This window comes from Crinia signifera, chromosome 12 (genome assembly GCF_055691185.1).
Source record: "Crinia signifera chromosome 12, ASM5569118v1, whole genome shotgun sequence".
Lineage (NCBI taxonomy): Eukaryota > Metazoa > Chordata > Amphibia > Anura > Myobatrachidae > Crinia > Crinia signifera.
Genome location: NC_139228.1, coordinates 7,113,046 through 7,136,287, shown reverse-complemented (window position 1 = coordinate 7,136,287; position 23,242 = coordinate 7,113,046). Strand labels below are relative to the sequence as shown.

Sequence of the window (23,242 nt, the reverse complement as noted above, 5' to 3'; positions counted from 1 at the left end):
TTAAAAAAACAGTAGTATAGCAATTTTGGGCATACAGGATTCTCAGAGGATGTATATAGGTCGGGACAATGTGCAGTACATGATACAGATGAAAATTTAAACGGTTAAAAAATATGGAATAAGAAAAGAGGGGAGGGAGGGAAGGGGGGGGGGGGATGGTGGGATGAAATGGACATATAAATGATTAGGAGCACATATTATTATATATAACATGTTGTATAAAATGTTTTTTTCTTTCCCTTTTTTTTCCCCTCTCTCTCTCTCTCTTTTCATTTTTTCAAGTAAGGAACTTTTATTTATTAATTTATAATTTAGATACTTGGATGGTTCAATGTGTCTCACTCAAAGGGTTGAAAAGGGAAGAAAAGGGGGGGGGAGGGGAGGAAAAAAAGGGGGGAGCAGGATAGGTATATGGGAAGGGAAAAAGAGAACGCCACAGGCAGAGGTTAATTGAAATGCAAATAGTTGAAATGATTCAATAATTTAAATAATAGTATTGAGTTCCATGGCTTCGTTTAGGCCGTCTGGATGGATAGATTGCATTCTAAACATCCAGTATGCTTCTTGTTTACATAACTTTTTATACCGATCTCCCCTCTAATTGTTTTAGAAATATGTTCTATGCCCATTACTGTTAGTCCCTTGGGGTTACCTTGGTGTTTTGTTGCAAAATGACGAGAGACGCTATGTGTCTCAATTTGTTTTAGAATATTGCGTCTATGTTCACAGAATCTAGTTTTTAACTTTCTGGTTGTGCGTCCAATATATCCAAGGCCGCATGGGCATTTCAACATATATATTGTGAAATCTGTCACCTCTAATTTTGTTAAAGAAGTGGGCTCTGCGTCATATTTGCACTATAATAGTGCACACCACATTCCGTGGAAGAAGGGAATACCCAAAGGCCAACTACTGCGCTTATACAGAAATTGTTCTGATAAAAACATCTTTGAAAAACAGGCAATGGAGATGATGTCTTCTTTTGAATCGAGAGGCTATCCTAAAGCCCTTTTGAATAAAGCATACAATGAGGTTAAAAAACTGGATAGAAACGAAATTCTTATAAGAAAAAACGATGTACCATCTAACCAGATTCAGAACCCCTTTTCTAAAAATAACCAGTACAACAAATATCAAATGGCATTTATTTCCACTTACAATAACCATTCTTCCCAGATACAAAAAATTGTTAAGAAAAATTATAATATACTAAGACAGGACCCATTTTTAATTGATTTGTTACCAGAAAAACCAGTATTTGTTTTTCGAAAAAATAAACTTTAAAAAATTCCTTAGCACCAAGCTTTATCAAAAAAGATTCATCTAAAACATGCATTGATGACCCCTCAAAAATGTGGTTGACTCCTTCCCCGAAAGGTTTTTTTAAATGTGGCAAAACAAACTGTATTACCTGCACACATATTCAAAATAAATCAAACGTATCTATAAAAGACCATGAAGGGACGATACACTCCATCAACAATTTTATAAACTGTAACTCAGATTTCACAATATATATGTTGAAATGCCCATGCGGCCTTGGATATATTGGACGCACAACCAGAAAGTTAAAAACTAGATTCTGTGAACATAGACGCAATATTCTAAAACAAATTGAGACACATAGCGTCTCTCGTCATTTTGCAACAAAACACCAAGGTAACCCCAAGGGACTAACAGTAATGGGCATAGAACATATTTCTAAAACAATTAGAGGGGGAGATCGGTATAAAAAGTTATGTAAACAAGAAGCATACTGGATGTTTAGAATGCAATCTATCCATCCAGACGGCCTAAACGAAGCCATGGAACTCAATACTATTATTTAAATTATTGAATCATTTCAACTATTTGCATTTCAATTAACCTCTGCCTGTGGCGTTCTCTTTTTCCCTTCCCATATACCTATCCTGCTCCCCCCTTTTTTTCCTCCCCTCCCCCCCCCCTTTTCTTCCCTTTTCAACCCTTTGAGTGAGACACATTGAACCATCCAAGTATCTAAATTATAAATTAATAAATAAAAGTTCCTTACTTGAAAAAATGAAAAGAGAGAGAGAGAGAGGGGAAAAAAAAGGGAAAGAAAAAAACATTTTATACAACATGTTATATATAATAATATGTGCTCCTAATCATTTATATGTCCATTTCATCCCACCATCCCCCCCCCCCCCTTCCCTCCCTCCCCTCTTTTCTTATTCCATATTTTTTTAACCGTTTAAATTTTCATCTGTATCATGTACTGCACATTGTCCCGACCTATATACATCCTCTGAGAATCCTGTATGCCCAAAATTGCTATACTACTGTTTTTTTAATAATGTATCTATATAGTAAACTGTCATGAAATATGTTAAATATCATAAAATGTTAGAAATGTTTTCTCACAAATAATGAAATAAGTTGAGAGAAAAAATATTGTATTTACTTGTATAATATCCATACATAGAAATAATGGTGTTACAGAAGACCAATACTATTTCGCTGTCAATATTATTATATTTGCGTTCCAAAATGCAGGAAGTGACTTGTATGCGGTTCACCATCCCGGATATTGTGGACGCATTACATCAGCAATTCCACCTATTTTACGTCTACATAGATACGCCTGTTGTCCGTACAGACAACGTCAACATGCGCCGGATATACTAACAAACATTATGGAACGACACGCTGTCTGGCGTGCGTTCCATTCACCGGAAATGACGCGAAAAGCGTATTTCCGCTCCGGAACACTGTACCGCAAAATAAGATTGGTCTCCTTTTAGGTATGTTTTATATTGTTTTTTATTCTGCAAACACAAAAATTAAGTAGGTCTGTCTCCGTTTAGTATAGAGATATTAATAATATGTATATTATTTGCAACTATGAGTTTATTATTTAATTATCACCTGGTCAGGTGTGTTACGTTAATCACTCTAGAGGGTATTTAAACCCCATATGTGGAATGGAATAGTCACCTTGAAAAAGCTGCCACACGACAGCGAAACGCGTAGGTGCTACCTCACAAAGGGACCCTGACTACTAGCACCCTCTTCACATCATTTGGAGCCCTGGAATTTCATCCAGTACAATTGGGACATTTGTCTTTCATCCATCTGTTATTTGGCCATTCATCACCGTCCGAGGCACAAGCACAGTGTGGAGGAACGCCACCTCCTAAAAGGAAGCCCGGGAACCATCGGTGTAATACAAGTGACAACCATTGCCGACCAGCCCCCACTATTACCCAGAGGCACCAACACACTGTGGAGGTACGCCACCTCCCTAAAAAGAGCCCGGGAACCATCTGTGGAAATTTCAGTGGCATCGGCACTCAGTGTCCTTCTTCACTACTTGGATTACAAACAACCATCCAGGACTATCCCCATTTTGGGATTTCCCTAACCACTCTGAAATCCTCTGCTCCATAATTGGGTGACTATTAATCCATTTGTCCCTATTTTATTATATTTTTTATTCATTTTTATTATATGGTAAAATAAATGCAATTTCTACTTTTCTTACACACCTGACCATTTATATTTGTTTTTACTCATGTATATGTAAATTTATTCTAGCTTGTGAAAGCACAATATGTTTTAGCGCAGTCAACCCCTTTTGCCGTCCTCATTCTGAGGGAGCCTGCACTGTGACACATGTGTAGCAGCCCCTCCTTTAAGTTCACTTCTCATTCTGAGGGAGCCCTGCTCTGTGACACGTGTAGCAGCTCCTCCTGTGAGTTCACTCCTCGTGCTGAGGGAGCCCTGCTCTGTGACACATGTGCAGCAGCCCCTCCTGTAAGTCCGCTCCTCGTGCTGAGAGAGCCCTGCTTTGTGACATGTGTAGCAGCCCCTCCTGTAAGTCCCCTCCTCGTGCTGAGGGAGCCCTGCTATGTGACAGGATGTCCCTGTTTGGTCCTCTCAGTTATCTGATGTAATGTCTCAGTTTATCTCTCCTAGACGCTAGGCTGACTGCCAGAACACAGAAAGCAGACTGCAATTGAGGGACACACACACACACCTCATGAGGTGGCGGAGGTTGAGGCTGTGGGGGAACCTGAACAGGTTTCTCAAGGTCAAATTAACCCTTATAAAGGTACAGGATGATCGTCAGACCCCACCCCGTCCTACCCTCTTTGACAAGAGACAAACAGGCAGCACCTGGATAAAACATTTCAGTTATCAAAACTATTTTTATCCTCTTACCCGTTCCCTGCTGATAGCAGAAAGTTAAGTGAGACTCCCCCAGAGTGTGGACCCATCGGTTTCCAGACTCTCTGAGAAGCTTGTGCTTCCTGTCCATGGGGCTTCTTTTCTTAAAGAACCCACTAACAGAAAACGATAAACAACAATATAAACTATCTATAATGCTGCCGGTGTCTTACAATGCCCAGCACAGGTGGGCTGTTGGGTATCCAAAGCTGTGGAGGTCTGGGCTGGCCAGATTTCCAGAGATTTACAATATGACCTGGCCGCGTGGGATTTGGTGGCTTTAGCAGACCGTGTTCGTGAGGCAGCCGCTTATCTCACAGAGGCTGCTACCGATTTATGTATGGTGGCGGTTAGAATTTCAGGGCGTCGAGCTCTTTGGCTCCGCTACTGGCAGGCTGATGCTGAATCTAAGCAGGCTTTGGAAGCTTTGCCCTTCAATGGAGAGGTTTTATTTGGCCCTGAACTGGACAAATGGATCTCTCAGGCTACAGGAGGTAAATCTCCTTTTCTAACTTCAGCAGCTCCCCTGGTAGAACCATTCAGGGACTGTCTTTTCTGTTCTTTCACCTGCCTGGTAGGTTTTGAGGCTGTCCAAGGGGGGATCCTCCTCTAGATGAGTCAGAGGCCTTTACTTCTGCCCATTTTGACCCAGCGACCTATGCCAAGCCTTCAGCATGACGGGCATCTGACCCACTTGGGGGATCCGAAGGTATCATCTTCTGCTCTTGGGTCCACTCGTGTCAGGATGCCTGGGTAAGGGAGTTGATTCTTTCAGGTTACAGGATGACCACATCCCCCAACTGTTTTTTTACAACAGGTTTGCCAGTTTCTCAAGACAAACGCAGGGTCTTGGAGGAAGCTCTCAACAAACTACTCAACGCGGGGATGGTCACTCCTGTACCTCAGGAGCAACAGAAACTGGGGTTCTACTCCAGTCTGTTTCTGGTGCCGAAGCCGGAAGGTTCGGCCAGGCCCTTCCTAAAACTGTAACCATTCAATCCTTTCTTGAAGGCTTTCAAGTTCAGGATGGAGTCCCTCCAGTCTGTGATGGCAAGTCTGGAAAAGGAAGAATTCTTGGTGTGCTTGTACGTCAAGGATGCATACTTGCACATCCCTATTTGGCCACCTCATCAGGCGTTCCTACGGTTCACAATCCGAGACAGTCTCTTACAGTTTCGGGCCCTGCCCTTTGATCTGTGGTCTGCACCACGGATCTTCCCGAAGGTCATGGCAGTGATGATAGAGCTTCTGCGGGCGCAGGGTATCATGATATTACCTTACTTGGACAATCTCCTCCTGGAAACCGCTATGCCAGTGATTCTAGTGCACAACATCCAGTTGACACAGAACACTCTAGTACATCTTGGGTGGATTCTTTATCTCCAGAAATGGCAGCTTCAGCCCTCACAGGGGCTGCAATTTTTGGGAATGATTAGTCGTGTTGCCTCAGGACAAGGTTTGCTCTCTTTAGCTGTTGGTCTGTCACACCCGCCTTCTAGGCAAGATGGTGGCTGCATTCGAGGCAGTTCAGTACGGACGGTTTCGCTCCTGCCCTTTCCAAATGTGTCTTCTGCGGTAGTGGCCCGGTCATCACTTGTCCCACCACCAAAGGGTGACGTTGACCCCCAAAGCTCGCCTATCTCTGATTTGGTGGCTTACATCCGCGAATCTCCTACAGGGGAAGCACTTAGGCATCTGGGACCCTTCTCACCATGAACGCTAGTCTCTAGGGTTGTGGAGCGGTTATATTGGACTGCCACTTTCAGGGTTGGTGGAAAATCAGGAGGCTCTTCTCTCCATCAATGTCCTCGAGCTTCGAGCGATGTTCTATGCACTGGTAAAGGCGCAGGCCCTTCTTTAGGGCTGAGCTATGAGAGTGCAGTCTGACAATGACACCGCAGTGGCCTACATAAACCAGCAAGGAGGCACACGCAGTCGTGCAGCCATGAAAGTGGTAAGTCAGATTCTGCTCTGGACGCAGGCTCACACCGAGGTGATTTTGCCAATCTTCATACCAGGCATAAAGAACTTGTAGGCTGACTACCTCAGTCACCAGGGAGAGTGGTGTCTTCATCTTCAACTGTTTCGGAGACTGTTGAGGCGATGGGGGTGTACTCAGATCAACATAATGGCATCTCGCTCAATCATCAACTGCCTCTTTATTGTGCTCACACAAGAGTTTCAGGGGTCATGGCGGTGACGTCAGGACTCTCAGTCTATCTTCAAGGTTGCTTGTCTCCTCCATTTTTTGCAGAATGGTTTCTCTGTAGGTTTATGCCTTGGGTCTCTCAAGATCCAGGTATAGGCCCTTTTGATTTTCTTCCAACAGAGACTGGCATTGCTACCCCAAGTACAAACTTTCTTCAACGGGGTGTTGAGGATTCAGCCACCCTTCCATGCTTCCATGGCTCCATGGGATTTGGAACCTCGGGTTCCAGAGGTTCCTCCAATCTGGTTTGTTTTAACCTCTGGAACCTGTGGACATAAAATATCTCACATGGAAGATGGTTTTACTGCTCACTTTGGCATCCGCCTGTCGAGTGTTGGACCTCAGTGCCTTGTCGTCCTCCTTACCTGTTATTTTATGTGGACCGAGCAGAGCTTCGCACCAGTCTGTCTTTCCTCCCAAAGGTTGTGACAGCTTTTCCTATCAATCAACCGATTATGATTTCCATCTTTTCATGGTGAAGACCCTGAATACAAGCTGCTGGATGTGGTGCTGGTACTCCGCATTTATGTGGACAGAACTGCGGCTGTCCGCAAGTCAAGTTGTTTGTCCTTTTATGATGCTGCTAAGCCGGGTTGGCCAGCTTCCAAGCAAACCTTGGCTCGGTGGATTCACCTGACCATATGCCAGGCTTATATGGAGGCCTCTTGGGCTCCACCTACTTCCATTTCCACGCATACCAAATAATTTCTTCACATTACTTTCCCTACTTTTTTGTTACGTTTTGTTTTTGTTGTGTGATGTTAACCTTTTCTTCGGAAGTATGTTTTCTTCCAGCTCCCTCAAGACTGCCTTGTGGGGAAGAAGAAGGGGAGGAGCTAGCCACACTATTTAATATTTCAAGTGCCCGTGCTGAATTGTGGTCGCTTTCTGTTCCTCTCTGTAAAGCACTCCAGTGCCACCTGTGGACTCGGAGAAAAGGATTTAAGGAAAGTACAAAATCTTGTTTCATTGTAGGTCGTCCTGGAAATCTGAACGGCCGAAGCCATCTGGTGGAGAGCTACAGGAGGAACCTCTGCCAGTCATGGAGGACTTAATGACTGACACAGATACGCCACCAGCACCACAAGCAACCGAGCCGGATCCCACCCAACTGGAGATAACTGAAGGTGGAGTGATGGAGGGTGACAGCCACACTCCGCGTCTTTGTTCCCTACAAGACAGGCAGCAAGCAAAGAGAGAGAAACTCAATCAGATCCTTCTCCGACTCCTGGACAAGCTGCCGGGAAAGAATGGTAAGATGGTGGTTGTCACGTTCCTGGTCTCTGGAAGAGACTTCTGTCATACTTAGACATGGACTAAACTCCCATCTTGTACTTCGCATTTGTTAAAGGGATGAGGCAGCTTTGTGGTAGTGTGAAACAGAAGAGGCACTTAAGGCAGTGGTTCTGTGAGAAGGATGGGTCTCCTCCACTCGCACATCCCTATTCATCTGCCCTCAAGCAATGATCACCGGCAAGCTACTGGTATCACTGGTGACCGCTGGGGGACTGCTGCTCACCCAGAGAGCTGGGCACACAACAGGCCATTCAGTGATTAGTGCAATGTATTACTTCCCCTGCCTTCATTAATCACTGTAATCTATGAGTATGCAGTCCTGTAGACTGTACGTTCAGGCTGTGACCGCTGACTCGTCACTTGCATTCTGTCTCTGTCCTGTCTGAGGTCACTTATTCTCACAAAGGAGCCAACTTGTCATTGAGCTGCCTTCCATATCATCCATTTACACAGCACCCAGCTATTACCTGGAACACCAGTGACCACAAATGAGGGAGATGGTCTTACACATTGCTCGATTTTTCTTCAGTGGGATAAGTAAAATGTTCCCTCATCTTAATTTAGAACATGAACTATTAAGATACTTACTACACCATTATGAACTTCCGCTGGTATTCCTGCACTTGTATCCTGTAACGCATCTTTCCAACTAGTATCCTTCCATGAGATGTGGGGAAGGGAGGAGAAAGGAGCATGAGACTAATGTAGGCTATAAACTGAGAGGCCTCCTCATAAAGATGTATAGCAGGGAGACCAGATCACATGTTTATAATGGAGAGCATATAGCATGGTCATCACTGAGATCTCTACCAAGCTAATGTCCGATCATCATGGAGATCCATAGCTGGAAAACCTTGTTGCATGGTTATGGCGGAGACTGGAATGTTTGGTCATTATGGTGAGGCCTACCTAGGAGGTCGCATTGTGTGGTTATTGTGGAGTGCTATAGCAGAGGTCATCGGGGAAAGTAATAGCTCGGAGCCCATGTCATTTGATTATCGGGAAGACACACAGGGAGACCGAATCTTGTGGTCAACGGGTTTGTGTGATCATAATGGAGATTTATAGTAGGGAGTCCATATAGCATAGTCATCAGATGTCTATAGCAGGAGGACAGTGTTGGGTTGTAGTCATGGAAATCCCTCGGAACTTGGAGTTCATATCATGTGATAATAAACATCAATATTAGGTAAGCAGTATTAACGGATTGTATTGATGTACACATTCTTTACGATGGTAACCTGTGAACTTCAGCACTTTTCTCTGAATGGTGCTGGAGACTCAGCTGCTGGTATGGTAGTAGCAGTGATTGTACAGTATCTTTGGGCTTAGTCGTGGAGGCCAGTTGGTTGATCATTAGCAAGGCGGATGACCTATAAATGTTATTCACCCTCTATATGTTTCCTTTGTCTGTAGTGATCGATGTGACTTATCTCCTGGAAGAGGGTCCATGCCGGAAATTAAGGAGACGTACTCTCACCCTGCCCGAGTGCATCTTCAGAAAGTGACCAGAGACATATGTGCGAACGAGTGCGCCTGGAGTACAGACAAGAATTGCACAAGCACTTCAGTCTAGTGTCTGCCTTTTCTGTATTGCATTGCTGGGACGGGACTATCTCCCAAGTTATTTATACAACGGGGATACCGAAGACCTCTCTACTGTAGAGTCCAGTGTGCACTAAGAGCTTTTACGACCGGAGTCCTAAAAGTGTCCCAAAAATAAGAATGGTGGTGTCTTATTGTGCTGACCTGAGTATGTTCTTCTCCGTGGACATTTTGTGTATGTACAGTTTTGTTCTGTGTTGCTCCCAGTCTCCCTGTAGGCTATTACTACACACACCCAAACTGTGTTACCGCAATATACTCTCCTATATTTTGCACTTTTCCTAGTACTAACAGCAGATGTGGCCAGAACATGCTCACTGTCCTAGGAGCTGTCTGGTAGACTCGGCTGGTTCAGAGTATAAAGTATTCTTAGTCTGCAGGACGACTATGAGATGAGGGTACCGAAACTCAATCACCTCTCCAATTATTCCAATCTGAAAGGAAAGGAGATCTCCGGGAAAACATCACTGTCCCACCAAGAGAAGTCTGTGCTGAAAGGCCATCTCCAAGACAACGTCTCCTATCCAACTGTCCCACCAAGATGTGACCTTACAGAAAGTTTATCTCCAGGAGGCAACACCCGACGCTACTACAACTAATACCACTGTCCAGCTATCTCATCCATGAGATACTATACTGATCTTAGATCCTCCCAGAGATTATCACCTACCAGACTATACCACTCAGAGAAGACAACTCTATCACCTGGCGTAGCCTGTCCTACAATAAGCCGGCATCTCCTGGAGTACAGCAAAAGCTATCCACACAAAGGGAATATCTGGGGGACCTCTTTTCCTATTCGACAGCAGGACCACACTAGATGATAGATGAGATATTCTGATTACAGTGAAGAATATAAGGTCTAGTCTCCAAAGATTCGGCTCTGCTGAATGGCGTTACCCATTTTATCTTTTTAGTTGATCTTCTTCCATCTAGTTGCTTCCTGAAGACTTATGGGAAAATGGGAGATTGCATTTGCAATATGTACAATAATTGGCAGAAGCTCCTGATTGCTTCCATAGATACTGCTATACCTATTTTAGCAAGGATGGATGGTTTCTTAGATGACATAGACCCCAAAGTGACAGCAGAAGGCAGCACTTTACCCAAAGGTGTCCCCAAACCAGAAGATGGGTCCTTTGTCTTGTATATCTAAGGATAGAACAATGGCTATTTCTAGAACAGCCACAGAGGCACTTTACCTGCATCCACCCAGCAAAGGTCCGTATAGAACGGAAATCTCCGGTGTTCTCTTCACCAAGTGACCAGAGTACACAGGGCTTAATTTCCACATGCAAACTGCGAAACGCACCGTGTGCAGCAGGAGTGGACACATGGCAGCCTCCCTCAGGGTGCAGGACCCTCGATAACCACCCAGTGCCCATGATGAAGGACAAACTAGGGCTGGTGGTTGCAAAAATAAAGCAAAGCTTAAGGATTTTATTCAAGATTCCAGTTCTAACGTCCTTCTAAAAGGAGGACAGAGTGTTTTATTAATGTGCCAAGCAAAGTGTGTGTCCGTATATATACATATAACCGGAATATATACCTAAATACATGAGTATGGGTGATGAGCAATACCTGTTGGTTTAGCATGGACCGCTGTCCTAATGTACATTACATTATTTCTCTCATTACACAAGTCCCGGCCTGCCCTGAGCTCCAGAACTGGCCAACTTGTGACCACTCCCTTCTCTCATGGGGGAAAAATGAAGAAAATTTAAAGTTTCAGTACAAAAAAAAATATTTTATTAAAAAAGAAAAACGAGATGTGTTTTGAATATTTTCTTATTATTAAATCCAGGCGTGCGTAGCCAGAGTATATAGGACTTGTGTGGGCGCGATGCTCTGTGATACCACGTCATAAAGGGAAGACGACGAATTTATTGTAACACATCCTTACAGAGAGTCCCAGATCTGGACGAGACCCCATCCCATAGCGGTCACGTAGCTGTGTTGAGACAATCAAAGGATATGAATTGAGCGTATATATATATATATATATATATATATATATATATATATATATATATATATATATATATATATATATATATATATATATAATTTTCTTTGTGTGACTGTGTTGGATTTCATTTTCTCTTTTCCTACTGGTGTAGAAATGTCATTTCTGGTTGTTTATAATAATGATTGCAATGGAAGGTTATCCGAGGTTTGTACAGTCTAGAAGCACTACACAGTGGTGCAGCCGTGCGGTCCCTTCCGTGCGGCTGGTCCGGGCTCTGTAACTTGCTGCTAATTTGTTCCATTTTTACACAGAGACGAGATACATAACGCTGTAGTTAATTGTTTCGATGTTAATCTCTGAAAATGATGTACTGATTCTAGCAATGGGTGTACTCTGCAATCTCACGTACTGAGAGTCTAGTATTAAATGGAAGAAAACCCTGTTTTTCCTACTTCTCACTTGTGTTCTTGTCTTTTCCTTTGCGTGGAGACGTCCTGTTATGTGTGTACACAGCTCGGTCACACCAAGCCTCACCAGCGGGCCGTGCGTGTTAATGGAGTGGGGGGTGAATGGTAGATGTGACCCACTGTGTCCTGTCCATACATTACCCCCAATCCCACTGCTTCCATATTGTAACCCTCCTATACCCTGGATTCGGTCTCCTCCTAAAAGTGCCTTACTTAGTGTAAATAAACATTTTATTGGTGAAAGGTGTTTCACCTCCTGATCAGTGTTGTTCTGGGTCGCAGCTAGCAGCCGCCTGTCTGAGGGGCTTTGGGACGCTTGCATCTTCGCATACAAAGGACATTGCGTTCCTGTCGGTACGTCCTATGCCCACTTTGGGCAATAGGATGTTTCATAGAAATTTATGTATGTGAGATTTCTCCTTGTGCTGCGTCACTTTGGATAACGTTCCCCAGACAAACCTTGTTCCTCCTATGTATAATAATAATAAAGTGTATATACCCGGGGAGTGGTATAATGATGACATGAACGTGGAGGCATTAACCAGCGCACACAGCAGACTTCACCTTTTTATTATACGTCGTTTCTGGTGTTCCGAGCTCTGTGGGTTTCTCCATAGGTTATAAATACAGTCACATCCTATAGAAGTGCAGTATAGTAATATAGTCGCACCAGTGCATGGCCGTTACATACATAGTCTCTAATACATATATCAGTAGCTCACACATTATATAATCCACATCTCTGGTTATAATTACCTGCCCATCGGGTCCATGGGCCAGACATAGTACATAACAGACTACCATGCATTACACATCGGCCCTTTGTATCAGGGGAGATCTATCCTGCAGCCCCAAGGGCTCATTTACATCCTGATTGACAGTCTTCTCGGCAAGTAACAAAACCTAGTCCATCTGTGTGTGTCCCCCCCCCCCCCCCCAAAAAAAAGCTTGCGCTTTAATCCTGCCTCCAGTAGGGCTATAGTCCTAAACATTTGTCACATATATACACACAGCAGATACCACGGACGATGAACAGAACACCTTGATTTTCCTGTGGATACTGTTACAAGGCAGACCCTCTACTGATGAGTTCATAGGATTGGTGAAACTCTGATACTTGTGTAGCACCATCACAGGATGAGAGAAGTGTACCCAACCGGCACCAGACCTGTATCACTTCCACGCCGGCATTGAATCCAGTCCTCATCCACCGTCCCAAGCAGCTGCAAGATTTCTCCTTTTTTAAAGCTTAGCTGGGTCTGACCGGAAGCAGCGTGATCGCAGAGAGCACGGAGGGACCTGTGGATATAATCATCCCAGTTACTGACATGGGAGAAGCGGAAAGACCAACCCCCCCCCCCCCCCCCCCCCCCCCAGCCTAACACCACCCATCGTTTGTACCTTTCACGCTTCTGGCTAGACCTCTGCCCGGTTTCTGGCTGTGGGATGATATCCACTTTTGAATGTTTTCGAATGAGGCTCCAAACATTGACATTTGGTGGCAGCCAACTAGACGGTCGTCTGAAGAAATAGGAGATCAAAACCTGATCAGTGACAGAAAACCGATGTCTACCACAGAAATGAGGTAATAAGTAAGGCCTGTCCCTATTGGAGAACATCAATGAATAGAGACAAATGCATAAGGGGTAGCCAGAGAGGAGACAGAACATTGATAGTAGTACATGGACAAGGTGGCAGATAAGTGTAGATGTGAGAAGACATATTGTGGTAGGATGTATGATGGATACACAGATTTCTGCATGGTTGGGAGAAGATGGACACTAGTAATGAGGTGTGCAGGGAGACACGTGGTTATAAGAAGATGATGGTGGGATCATGAGTGGTAGACAAATGGACACATGGTGGAGATAAGATGGACAGTAATAATGAGGCGGGCAGGTAGACACGTGGTTATGAAAAGATAAATAGTGGTGGGATGGCTGAAGATAGATCGAGACATGGTGAGCAAAGAAGATGGGCATTTGCAAAAAAAGGAGATTTATGGGTTCTTGTTTAGTTTCACGGTGGCAGCATGGCCATCCGTAACTTCTGGGTTCGGCGCTTGGCAAATTTTCTAAAATAAAGTCCATGCCAACGTGAATAGTTCATACCCCCACTATCCACGTTGGCATGGAGTTGATTTTAGAAAGCGTGGCGAGCCACCGAGCCCGTAGCGTGGGCCAGCGAAGCTACTGAGACGCTGCCGCCATGAAACTAAACAAGTACCAATTTATGTTCTTACCTGTTAAATCTTTCTTTGAGATCCATAGGGGAAACAGGCTGATGCTGGGTATAGGGTTGGACATAGCACCAAACAATTTAAACCTTTAGCCTCAGGACAGCCCATAGTCCTCTTCCTCCCCCTATGCCCTGCCTCCAACCTAGGCAAACAGTTTTATTTTGGTAAGCCTAATGCAGGAGCAAGTAGAGGAAGGAAGGTTAAACACATACAAGTCCATACAACAAAGGGACAGTGAAACCAAGCAATCAACCTAAAGGCAGCCGCGTCTGGACAGGATCCCCTGTGTCTTCTATGGATCTTGAGGAAAGAGATTGAACAGGTAAGAACATAAATCTCATTATATTCTTCACTCCAGGGGAGACACAGGTGGACACTGAGACACCCTAAAGCAGTGGTAGCCAACTCCAGTCCTCGCGAGCTACCAACAGTTCATTTTCCAGACAACCTAGCTGCTACAAAGGTGCACTCATTACTCTCTATCATGTTTTAAAAGATCCACAGGTGGAGCTAATTACTTAAATTGTGATTCTGTGAGGAGATATGGAAAACATTAACTGTTGGTAGCTCTCTGGAGTTGGCTACCCCAGTCCTAAAGCAAGTCCTAAGGGCGGGAATGCGGGGAACTCTATGGCCAAAGGCAGAGTTTTGTGAAGCGAAGGTATCTAGTTTTCCACCCTACAAATTTGTTCAGCCGTAATGCTTCTGCGAGTTGCCCAGGAAGTACTAACAGATTTAGTAGAATGTGCTCTTATACCTGACTGAATTGTAAGAGTCGAGTCTACAAAAGCCTGGCGAATAGTGGAGCTGAGCCAATGGGCCTGTTTAGACGCTGGCCAACCCCGCTTTTGAAAAACAAAGAGGGCATCTGATTAGTGAAAATCCCTAGTGTGCTTAACATCAATTCAGAGATCCCTAACCACATCCAAAGAAGCCACTTCCGGGAAAAAATCAGATCCTGGTTGATGTGAAACCACCTTGGGGAGGTGACCAAACCTAGGCGAAGGACTGCTCAATTCTAATTTACTTACTAATTTAAAATTAAGAAAGGAGGCCAGCATGAAAGGCCAGATAAATCAGAAGCCCACCTAGCGGAGGCTATGGCCAACAAAAAATCCCACTGTTTTCCACATGAGGCAAAATAGGTCCACCGAACATAATGGTTTGAATGGAGGAGACTGAAGGGACTTCAAGACCAAGGAGACCCAAGGAGGCTGTTTATGAAGGACTCCTTGGAGAAAGGTATGCATATCTGGAGATAACGCAGTTTCATTCTCAAAAGGATGGACAAGGCCAAAATCTAAACCTTCAGCGAGGAGAGGTGGAAGCTGGCTCTAGACCTGTTTGAAGAAAATCTAAAATCCTGAACAACCAGTATGTCTTTAAATTAAGGTTAAGAGAGGAGCACCAGAAAAAATAAGCCCTCCAGATTCTATAATATGCTCTAGCTGAGGATGGTTTACTGGGGCTCAATGTTGTTTCAGTGACCCTTGAAGTAAATACCCTTAACAAGGAGGTTTGAAGAGCCACCCTGTCAAAGCTAGAATATGTAGATCTTGATAGAAGAACAGACCCTGACTGAGAAAGTCTGGTCGCAGAGGCAGATGGAATGGAGCATCTACATGTAGTCTGAAAAGGTTTGCGTACAAAACACGTCTCGGTCAATCAGGTGCTACCAAGATCATTGTTACTCCCTCCGCAATCCTGAGAAGGAGAGATATCGTCGGGAAGGTGTACATTAGGTGACATGGCCACGGCACAGATAGTGTCTCCGGTGAGAGATTAATCCTATGAAACCATAGGTGATGAAAGGTGAGACCCTGTCCATTTGGACAGAATATCTCTTTGCAGGGGATGGGAGTGGAACTGACTGTACTCCACCATGCCAAAGGGACATGGTGGAGTATGGAATCATTAATCCCAGGATTCTCATACAGGAATGTATTGAGACCCAATCCAGTAGGTCCCTGATTTTAGACTGGAGAACACTGCACCTGTCTTCTGGCTCGCAGGTGTAGCATGCACTGGGTGGGTACCATGAATGACTTGGACCAATTGATGATCATCCATGGATCTGCAATAGTTCCACAACTCAATTGATGTGTTCCATAAGCATCGCTGGAGAGTTGGCCATAAGCAGGTCATCCAGATTTGGTAGGATCCTGATTCCCTGTCTTCTGAGATGGCCTGCCATGACCGCCAAGATCTTTGGGAAGACACAAGGTGCCATGGAAAGTCCAAATGTCAGAGCCTTTAATTTAAAATGCTCTCCATGAAAAGGATGTTCAAGGATACCATGAAATCCCCTGGCTCCAGAGAAAGAATGATGGAATGTAAAGTCTCGATGCAGAACTTTGGATTCTGAATAAATTTGTTGAGATTTCAGATTCAGAATGGGACAGTAGGAGCCATTCGGTTTCTGTACCAGAAAAAGGGTGGCGTAGAACAAGCCCCTCTGAGCTTGGGGTACTGGCACTATGACGCTTGATTGTCTGAGACTGAATGGCGTCCCTTAATGCCCATGCCATGCGTAGGCTGTCAACATTGGAATATGAGAGTGTATCTTCTGGACCTCACGTCATGAATACATGTACCTGTTTCCTGCCAAATGGCTGAAAAACGTAATAGCTGACCTCCAGGAGGAGGTCCACCTAGTCATGCCGAGGACTTGTCTTTGGGCTTGGGTGCCTGGTGGACCAGGGCTGCCTACTATGAGGACTGCTGGGCCTAGCCACCTGTGGTTGGGACCTTGAGAAGCGTCGACCCACAGGCTTTACCTTGAGGTAGAAAGGATCGAAAAGTATTAGTACGAGTTCCTGTGGAGAAGCAGATTTTGAAGCTGCTCCTGTAGCCACAATTATGTCTAACTATGGACCAACAAGCACGGACACCTCATGTGGCAGCGCTTCCAGTGCTCACTTATATTTTGAGTCCGCCTTTTAAGATCGGAGCTAGTGTCCTGGCCGCAACTGCTGAAACCTTGGATGCTAAACCTTCTGCCCACGCCTAGTGTCTTCACAACCCAGAGAGGATAAGTTCGGTCTGGCCCCTGCATATGTGGAAGTAAGCTTAAAAATGGCTCAAATTAAGGGAAGCTGTTTTAGGAATAAGCAAAGTGGAGTTTCTGACAAGTGTGGTTACAGGGGGCCACGCAATGTAAGAAAGGTTAAAGAACAGTGTGAAGAGTCACACAAACCAACAATCTGTAACCCACAATGCAATAGTGTGGGCAAATAAGTTCAACTAACCAGATTGTTTTACTTGTAGGACCAAAATGGTATGACTTGACCTTTTAATGGTGGTGAAGCATACAGGAAACAGCAGCCCAAGGTTTCCTATAAATGCAGCAGGAGTCTACCAGGCAACAATGGCTGTTCGCAGCCTGAGCCAGGGAGGGAGGAGAGAACCTCTGGCACGAAGCCTCGTGATGGGGTGTACCAAAGGCTGGGAAAGTCTACCTCCCCCAGCTAAGATCTTCCAGGGAAAATGGCTGCCTAAAGCACCAGAAAAGTGATGGGGACCCCACTGCCGACACTATGTCCCCTGACGCCTGTATCTGTGGTGGTCCAGCGGGGGTGCGAGTGTCCCAGAGGCCTGCTTCTCAGAACTCCCCGACACTGGAGACTTCGTATGCACAGAGGGTATACTCGCTGTATCCACAATGCTTGGATGTGTCTGTGGTCCCCTGAGTGTACTGGTACCAGCTGAGATCACACACCCAGTCATGGTGCTGTGGGCACCGAGGTATAGGAGCAGCAGTTGTCCTCTGGACGCCCAGCACTACTTACTCAGTGTAATACAGCCCCCCATTAAAAAAAGGTGCACTGGTGCTTGTCGCACCAAATCAAAACGATCTGCGTAGTATAGAGGCGGGGCATAGGGGGAGGAGGCATAGGCTAAAGGTTTAACCTCCAACCCTATACCCAGCATCAGCCTGTGTCCCCTATGGAGGGATATAGCAAATGCAGTTTTTGATAAAGTACAAGGAACATACCACCTTAACAGTACACATCACTCATGTCTTTCCTCAATACATGAAGGCAACCACTGCTGAATTTCCTCTGGTTCTGGTACTCCTAGACACCGGTCTACTTATTATAAGATATCTAACACCGGAACCTGCACCTAGAGGAGCAGGATCACACTTCAACCTACCTTGATTTTACATTTCTTGCCACTGTATCTGGGCCATGAGAGGAAGTTGCACCAAAGAGTTGCCCAAGCCATGTTCCTCTGTTCTCATTGCCATGACTGTGTTCCCTACTATCGCCCAGCATCCTGGAGGCCTGTACCTGATCATCACTGACGTTGCTTTCTTTAGGGCCTTCATCTGAGGCTTTTATAGAATCATAGAGCTGTTTCTGGGATTTACTCTCCATGTCCTGGAAGTCCATGCTGTTAGAGTCCACATCATCTTCGATGGAGCTTACACTTTGGCCATGCCCATTAGCAGAGGTGCCCCAGCTTGTTAGGTTTCTGAGGTTGGAGAAGGAAAAAGTATCAGTTTTTGATGGAAGATACATGCGAGAGGCCTGGTTTAGATGTTCCCACCAGTTATTGCTGGAGTCTCTGGTGTGTGTTGTACTGGCACTAGGAGGGAGAACACTCGGCCGGGGGTCGTTGTGTACGGTCGCATCCAGCGGGATATCTCTGCCCGACACAGAATGTTGTTGTGGACGATCCATGACTTGAACAGTTGGACCGCCATCAGAAGAACACCCCTTCTCCTCAGGTTTTTGCTTGCTTGGTGGCACAGTGGTTGTATCTGTACTCCCTGTGAGGTTGTTGGCGATCCACCCCCCAATGTCTACTATGTGCTGGAAAGACGGAATGCCCCAGTTGTGTGATGTCTGTCCAGGACTTTGTGCCCGTGGCAGGCTCGCCACATCTTGTAGTTGGAGGTGATGATGCTCAAACAAGAGATCAATGTGAAAGGTCAGAGCAGACAGAGGCTGTAAGATCAGAATCAGCTCCTCATACAACTCTGGCTGCATCTCCGCCAAGGGCAGGAATCCAGTAGGAAGAAAAAGGATGGACAGCTGAGCTGGAAGGAACAGAAGGAGGACAAACAGGTCAACAACTTGTGATATTGTGGCACAGACATAGGATATGATAAAAACAATTATAAATCTGCACCTTTGTGTATCCACATGAGAAATATTGGTACTTGTTTCCTAGCACGGCCACACCGATTTCCATCGGGGTGGTCGTGTCGGAAAAATTGCGTCGGTCGCATTGCATGCGATTTGGTCGCATGCGATGCGACGACCCGATTTTTTTAATTGAATCAAATGCGTCCTCCGATCTTTTCATTCCCCTACTATCCACGTCGGCGTGGAGTTGAGAATATAAAGTGTGTTGAGCGAACGCGTATAACTTCACAGGTATACGCGTGCGCTCGCCACGCTTCGGGCTCGGTGGCTCGCTGCGTTCGCCACACTTTATATTCTCGACTCCACGCCGACGTGGATAGTAGGGGAATGAAAAGGTCGGAGGACGCGCACCGCCGCCCCTGGCGGGCTCGCTGCGCTCGCCACGCTTCGGGTTGGCGTCAATTGTGGGGTGACGACGAGGCCATATATAATGTGAAATGGGTCATATTGGCCCATTTCACATTTTTTACTATGTGAGATGGACTTAATCAAGTCCATCTCATCTTGTGCCATTATAATGGCACAAGACCGACGCGATGCTCCCAATTTCAATGTTAAAAAATATTTTAACATTGAAGCCTATGGCAAAATCGGGGGCATCGCGTCGGACGCGACCGACGCGTTTTTCCCTTTGCCGGCAAAATGGATCTGATTTCAAAGAAAATCGGGTCCATCGCGGGCATCGTGTACCTTAACTTAAAGGTACACGATGCCCGCGATTGTGGCCGTGCTAGGAAACAAGTACCGAAATATTATATACATGAAAAGTTAGGCAGGAATGGAGAGAAAAAGTCCAGCGCCGATAACCCTGGAGACTGATCACTAGGGGAAGACGACTCAGCAGGCTGGCACTAAGCTTTGTAAAAAGATGGAACTCACCGTACGTGTGATAAAGATGTGACACCCAAACATCCACCTGCTTCGTACTAAGAAGACAAAGAAAAGATCAGTGACCACTGAGCCTGGACATTATGGTGCCCCCTCATCAGGAATCCCCATACTCACTTCAGAAGTCCAGAGATGAAAGCATTGAACCTTCTCTGAGGGTCCCGCAGTTGATGGAGGCTACAGACTTTGCTGAAAAGTGTCTGCAGGGACTTGGGGCCTTGGAGAGAAGAGTACATCATTATAACTGCAGTCCCGAAATCACTGCTGCTAGAAGCATGGCCACGTGGTCTTACCAGTTTTAGTGGAGGCCTCCACTAGGCTCCAGGGGCTGAGACGCCTTCGGCCAACAATCACATCCTTCTGGTAAGGTTTCAGTCCATCTCCAAGCAATGTATACAGTGAAGGGCACAGGTTGTTTAGGATGAGGTAGCCTAATGTTGGACTCAGTCTGCTGTCTCCAAGCTGTGTCTGTAACATAGGAGAAGAGTAACTCACATCTGTACGGCCGCACGCTGCCCCCCTCACCTCCACAACTCACATCTGTACGGCCGCACGCTGCCCCCTCGCCTCCACAACTCACATCTGTACGAACGCACGCTGTCCCCCTCACCTCCACAACTCACATCTGTACGGCCGCACGCTGCCCCCCTCACATCCACAACTCACATCTGTACGGCCGCACACTGCCCCCTAGCCTCCACAACTCACATCTGTACGGCCGCACGCTGCCCCCTCGCCTCCACAACTCACATCTGTAGGGACGCACGCTGTCCCCTCACCTCCACAACTCACATCTGTACGGCCGCACGCTGCCCCCCTCACATCCACAACTCACATCTGTACGGCTGCACGTGGTCCCCCCCTTACCTCCATAGCTCACATCTGTACGGCCGTACGCTGCCCCCCTCACCTCCACAACTCACATCTGTATGGCTGCACGTGGTCCACCCTGACCTCCATAACTCACATCTGTACGGCTGCACGCTGCCCCCCCTCACCTCCATAACTCACATCTGTACGGCTGCACACTGCCCCATCGCCTCCACAACTCACATCTGTATGGCCGCACGCTGCCCCCTCGCCTCCACAACTCACATCTGTACGAACGCACGCTGTCCCCCTCACCTCCACAACTCACATCTGTACGGCCGCACGCTGCCTCCCTCACATCCACAACTCACATCTGTACGGCCGCACGCTGCCCCCTCGCCTCCACAACTCACATCTGTAGGGACGCACGCTGTCCCCTCACCTCCACAACTCACATCTGTACGGCCGCACGCTGCCCCCCTCACATCCACAACTCACATCTGTACGGCTGCACGTGGTCCCCCCCTTACCTCCATAGCTCACATCTGTACGGCCGTACGCTGCCCCCCTCACCTCCACAACTCACATCTGTATGGCTGCACGTGGTCCACCCTGACCTCCATAACTCACATCTGTACGGCTGAACGCTGCCCCCCCTCACCTCCATAACTCACATCTGTACGGCTGCACACTGCCCCGTCGCCTCCACAACTCACATCTGTATGGCCGCACGCTGCCCCCTCGCCTCCACAACTCACATCTGTACGGACACACGGTGTCCCCCTCTCCTCCACAACTCACATCTGTACGGCCGCACGCTGCCCCCCTCACATCCACAACTCACATCTGTACGGCCGTACGCTGCCCCCTCGCCTCCACAACTCACATCTGTACGGCCGCACGCTGCCCCCCTCACATCCACAGCTCACATCTGTACGGCCGCACGTGGTCCCCCCTTACCTCCATAACTCACATCTTTACGGCCGCACGTGGTCCCTCCTCAACTCACATCTGTGCGGCCGCATGCTGCCCCCTGACCTCCATAACTCACATCTTTACGGCCGCACGTGGTCCCCCCTCACCTCCATAACTCACATCTGTACGGCCGCACGCTGCCCCCCTCACCTCCACAACTCACATCTGTACGGCCGCATGCTGCCACCTGACCTCCATAACTCACATCTTTACGGCCGCACGCTGCCCACTACCTCCACTACTCACATATGTATGGACGCACGCTGCCCCCCCCCCTCTCCCCCCCTCCCCACCACCACCTCTATAACCCCACAGCCACTGTCACACTAGTGTCCCACCATAACAATTCTCACCTTCTGCACTTGGTTTCTGCTGGTGTTAAAATGAGAGACTATTTTCTCCACTGAGTAGCCAATAGCGATGAGGAGGCCTGAGAAGATGGTACAGAGGGTGAGACGGTTCCCAAGTTGAGTACTTAGACCCACCACAGCCCCCCCATCCCCCTGGCCAATCTCCCACTGTCTGCACCCCTGGGTGAAGCTCTCATGTCCCCAGGATGGCTTTGGCCCTTGGAAGGTTTCCCCATGATCATAAAACTCACATTTCTTCTGATATTGTAGAGAATCGTCGGCTCCATCCTCCATCAGCGGAGCGGGCTCAGTATCTGGGGAACAGAGACCATAACATCTACATTACAGTCCAGGTATATTATCTTCTACTGTACAACAATCCGCATTACTGGGGTACTGAGCCACTGCCTAATTATCCCCCACACCCCAGAAAGGTGCCATGGGGTGCGAAGTACAATACTGGGGGGGCTAGGCAGGAGGCGAGGCTGCATAATGCATTTGTCATAGCCAGAGACGACATATAGCTCAGGTACGGTCTAGTCACACACGGATACAGTGCAGTACAGTACATACAGTAAGAGTCAGTCAGGGATTCAGGGCAGTGCAGTACAGTACATACAGTGAGAGTCAGGGATATGGGACAGTACAGTACCTACAGTGAGAGTCAGGGATATAGGGCAGTACAGTACCTACAGTGAGAGTCAGGGATATAGGGCAGTACAGTACCTACAGTGAGAGTCAGGGATATAGGGCAGTACAGAGCCTACAGTGAGAGTCAGTCAGGGATATAGGGCAGTATAGTACCTACAGTGAGAGTCAGGGATATAGGGCAGTACAGTACCTACAGTGAGAGTCAGGGATATAGGGCAGTACAGTACCTACAGTGAGAGTCAGGGATATAGGGCAGTACAGTACCTACAGTGAGAGTCAGGGATATAGGGCAGTACAGTACCTACAGTGAGAGTCAGGGATATAGGGCAGTACAGTACCTACAGTGAGAGTCAGGGATATAGGGCAGTACAGTACCTACAGTGAGAGTCAGAGATATAGGCAGTACAGTACCTACAGTGAGAGTCAGGAAAATAGGGCA

General features: G+C 46.6%; 2 protein-coding genes across 5 annotated transcripts in view; one reads left to right on the top strand and one right to left on the bottom strand.

Moving 5' to 3' along the window:
• Window positions 1-11,728, top strand: part of ASH1L (ASH1 like histone lysine methyltransferase) — a 68,549-nt gene extending 56,821 nt beyond the window's left edge. Inside the window, exons 26-27 of the mRNA XM_083166338.1 lie at window positions 7,376-7,653; window positions 9,113-11,728. Coding sequence (XP_083022464.1) covers window positions 7,376-7,653; window positions 9,113-9,204 — 370 coding nt within the window. The 3' untranslated portion in view covers window positions 9,205-11,728. The remainder of the gene's footprint in view (window positions 1-7,375; window positions 7,654-9,112) is intronic.
• A 563-nt stretch (window positions 11,729-12,291) lies between these two features.
• Window positions 12,292-23,242, bottom strand: part of RUSC1 (RUN and SH3 domain containing 1) — a 30,018-nt gene continuing 19,067 nt past the window's right edge. For all 4 annotated transcript variants that reach the window (XM_083166339.1, XM_083166341.1, XM_083166342.1 and 1 more), the window contains 8 exons: window positions 22,404-22,466; window positions 22,156-22,232; window positions 20,311-20,485; window positions 20,135-20,234; window positions 20,009-20,055; window positions 18,132-19,020; window positions 13,139-13,258; window positions 12,292-13,036 (listed from right to left, as the gene is read on the bottom strand). In XM_083166339.1, the coding sequence (XP_083022465.1) occupies window positions 12,868-13,036; window positions 13,139-13,258; window positions 18,132-19,020; window positions 20,009-20,055; window positions 20,135-20,234; window positions 20,311-20,485; window positions 22,156-22,232; window positions 22,404-22,466 (1,640 nt within the window). In that variant the 3' untranslated portion in view covers window positions 12,292-12,867. The remainder of the gene's footprint in view (window positions 13,037-13,138; window positions 13,259-18,131; window positions 19,021-20,008; window positions 20,056-20,134; window positions 20,235-20,310; window positions 20,486-22,155; window positions 22,233-22,403; window positions 22,467-23,242) is intronic.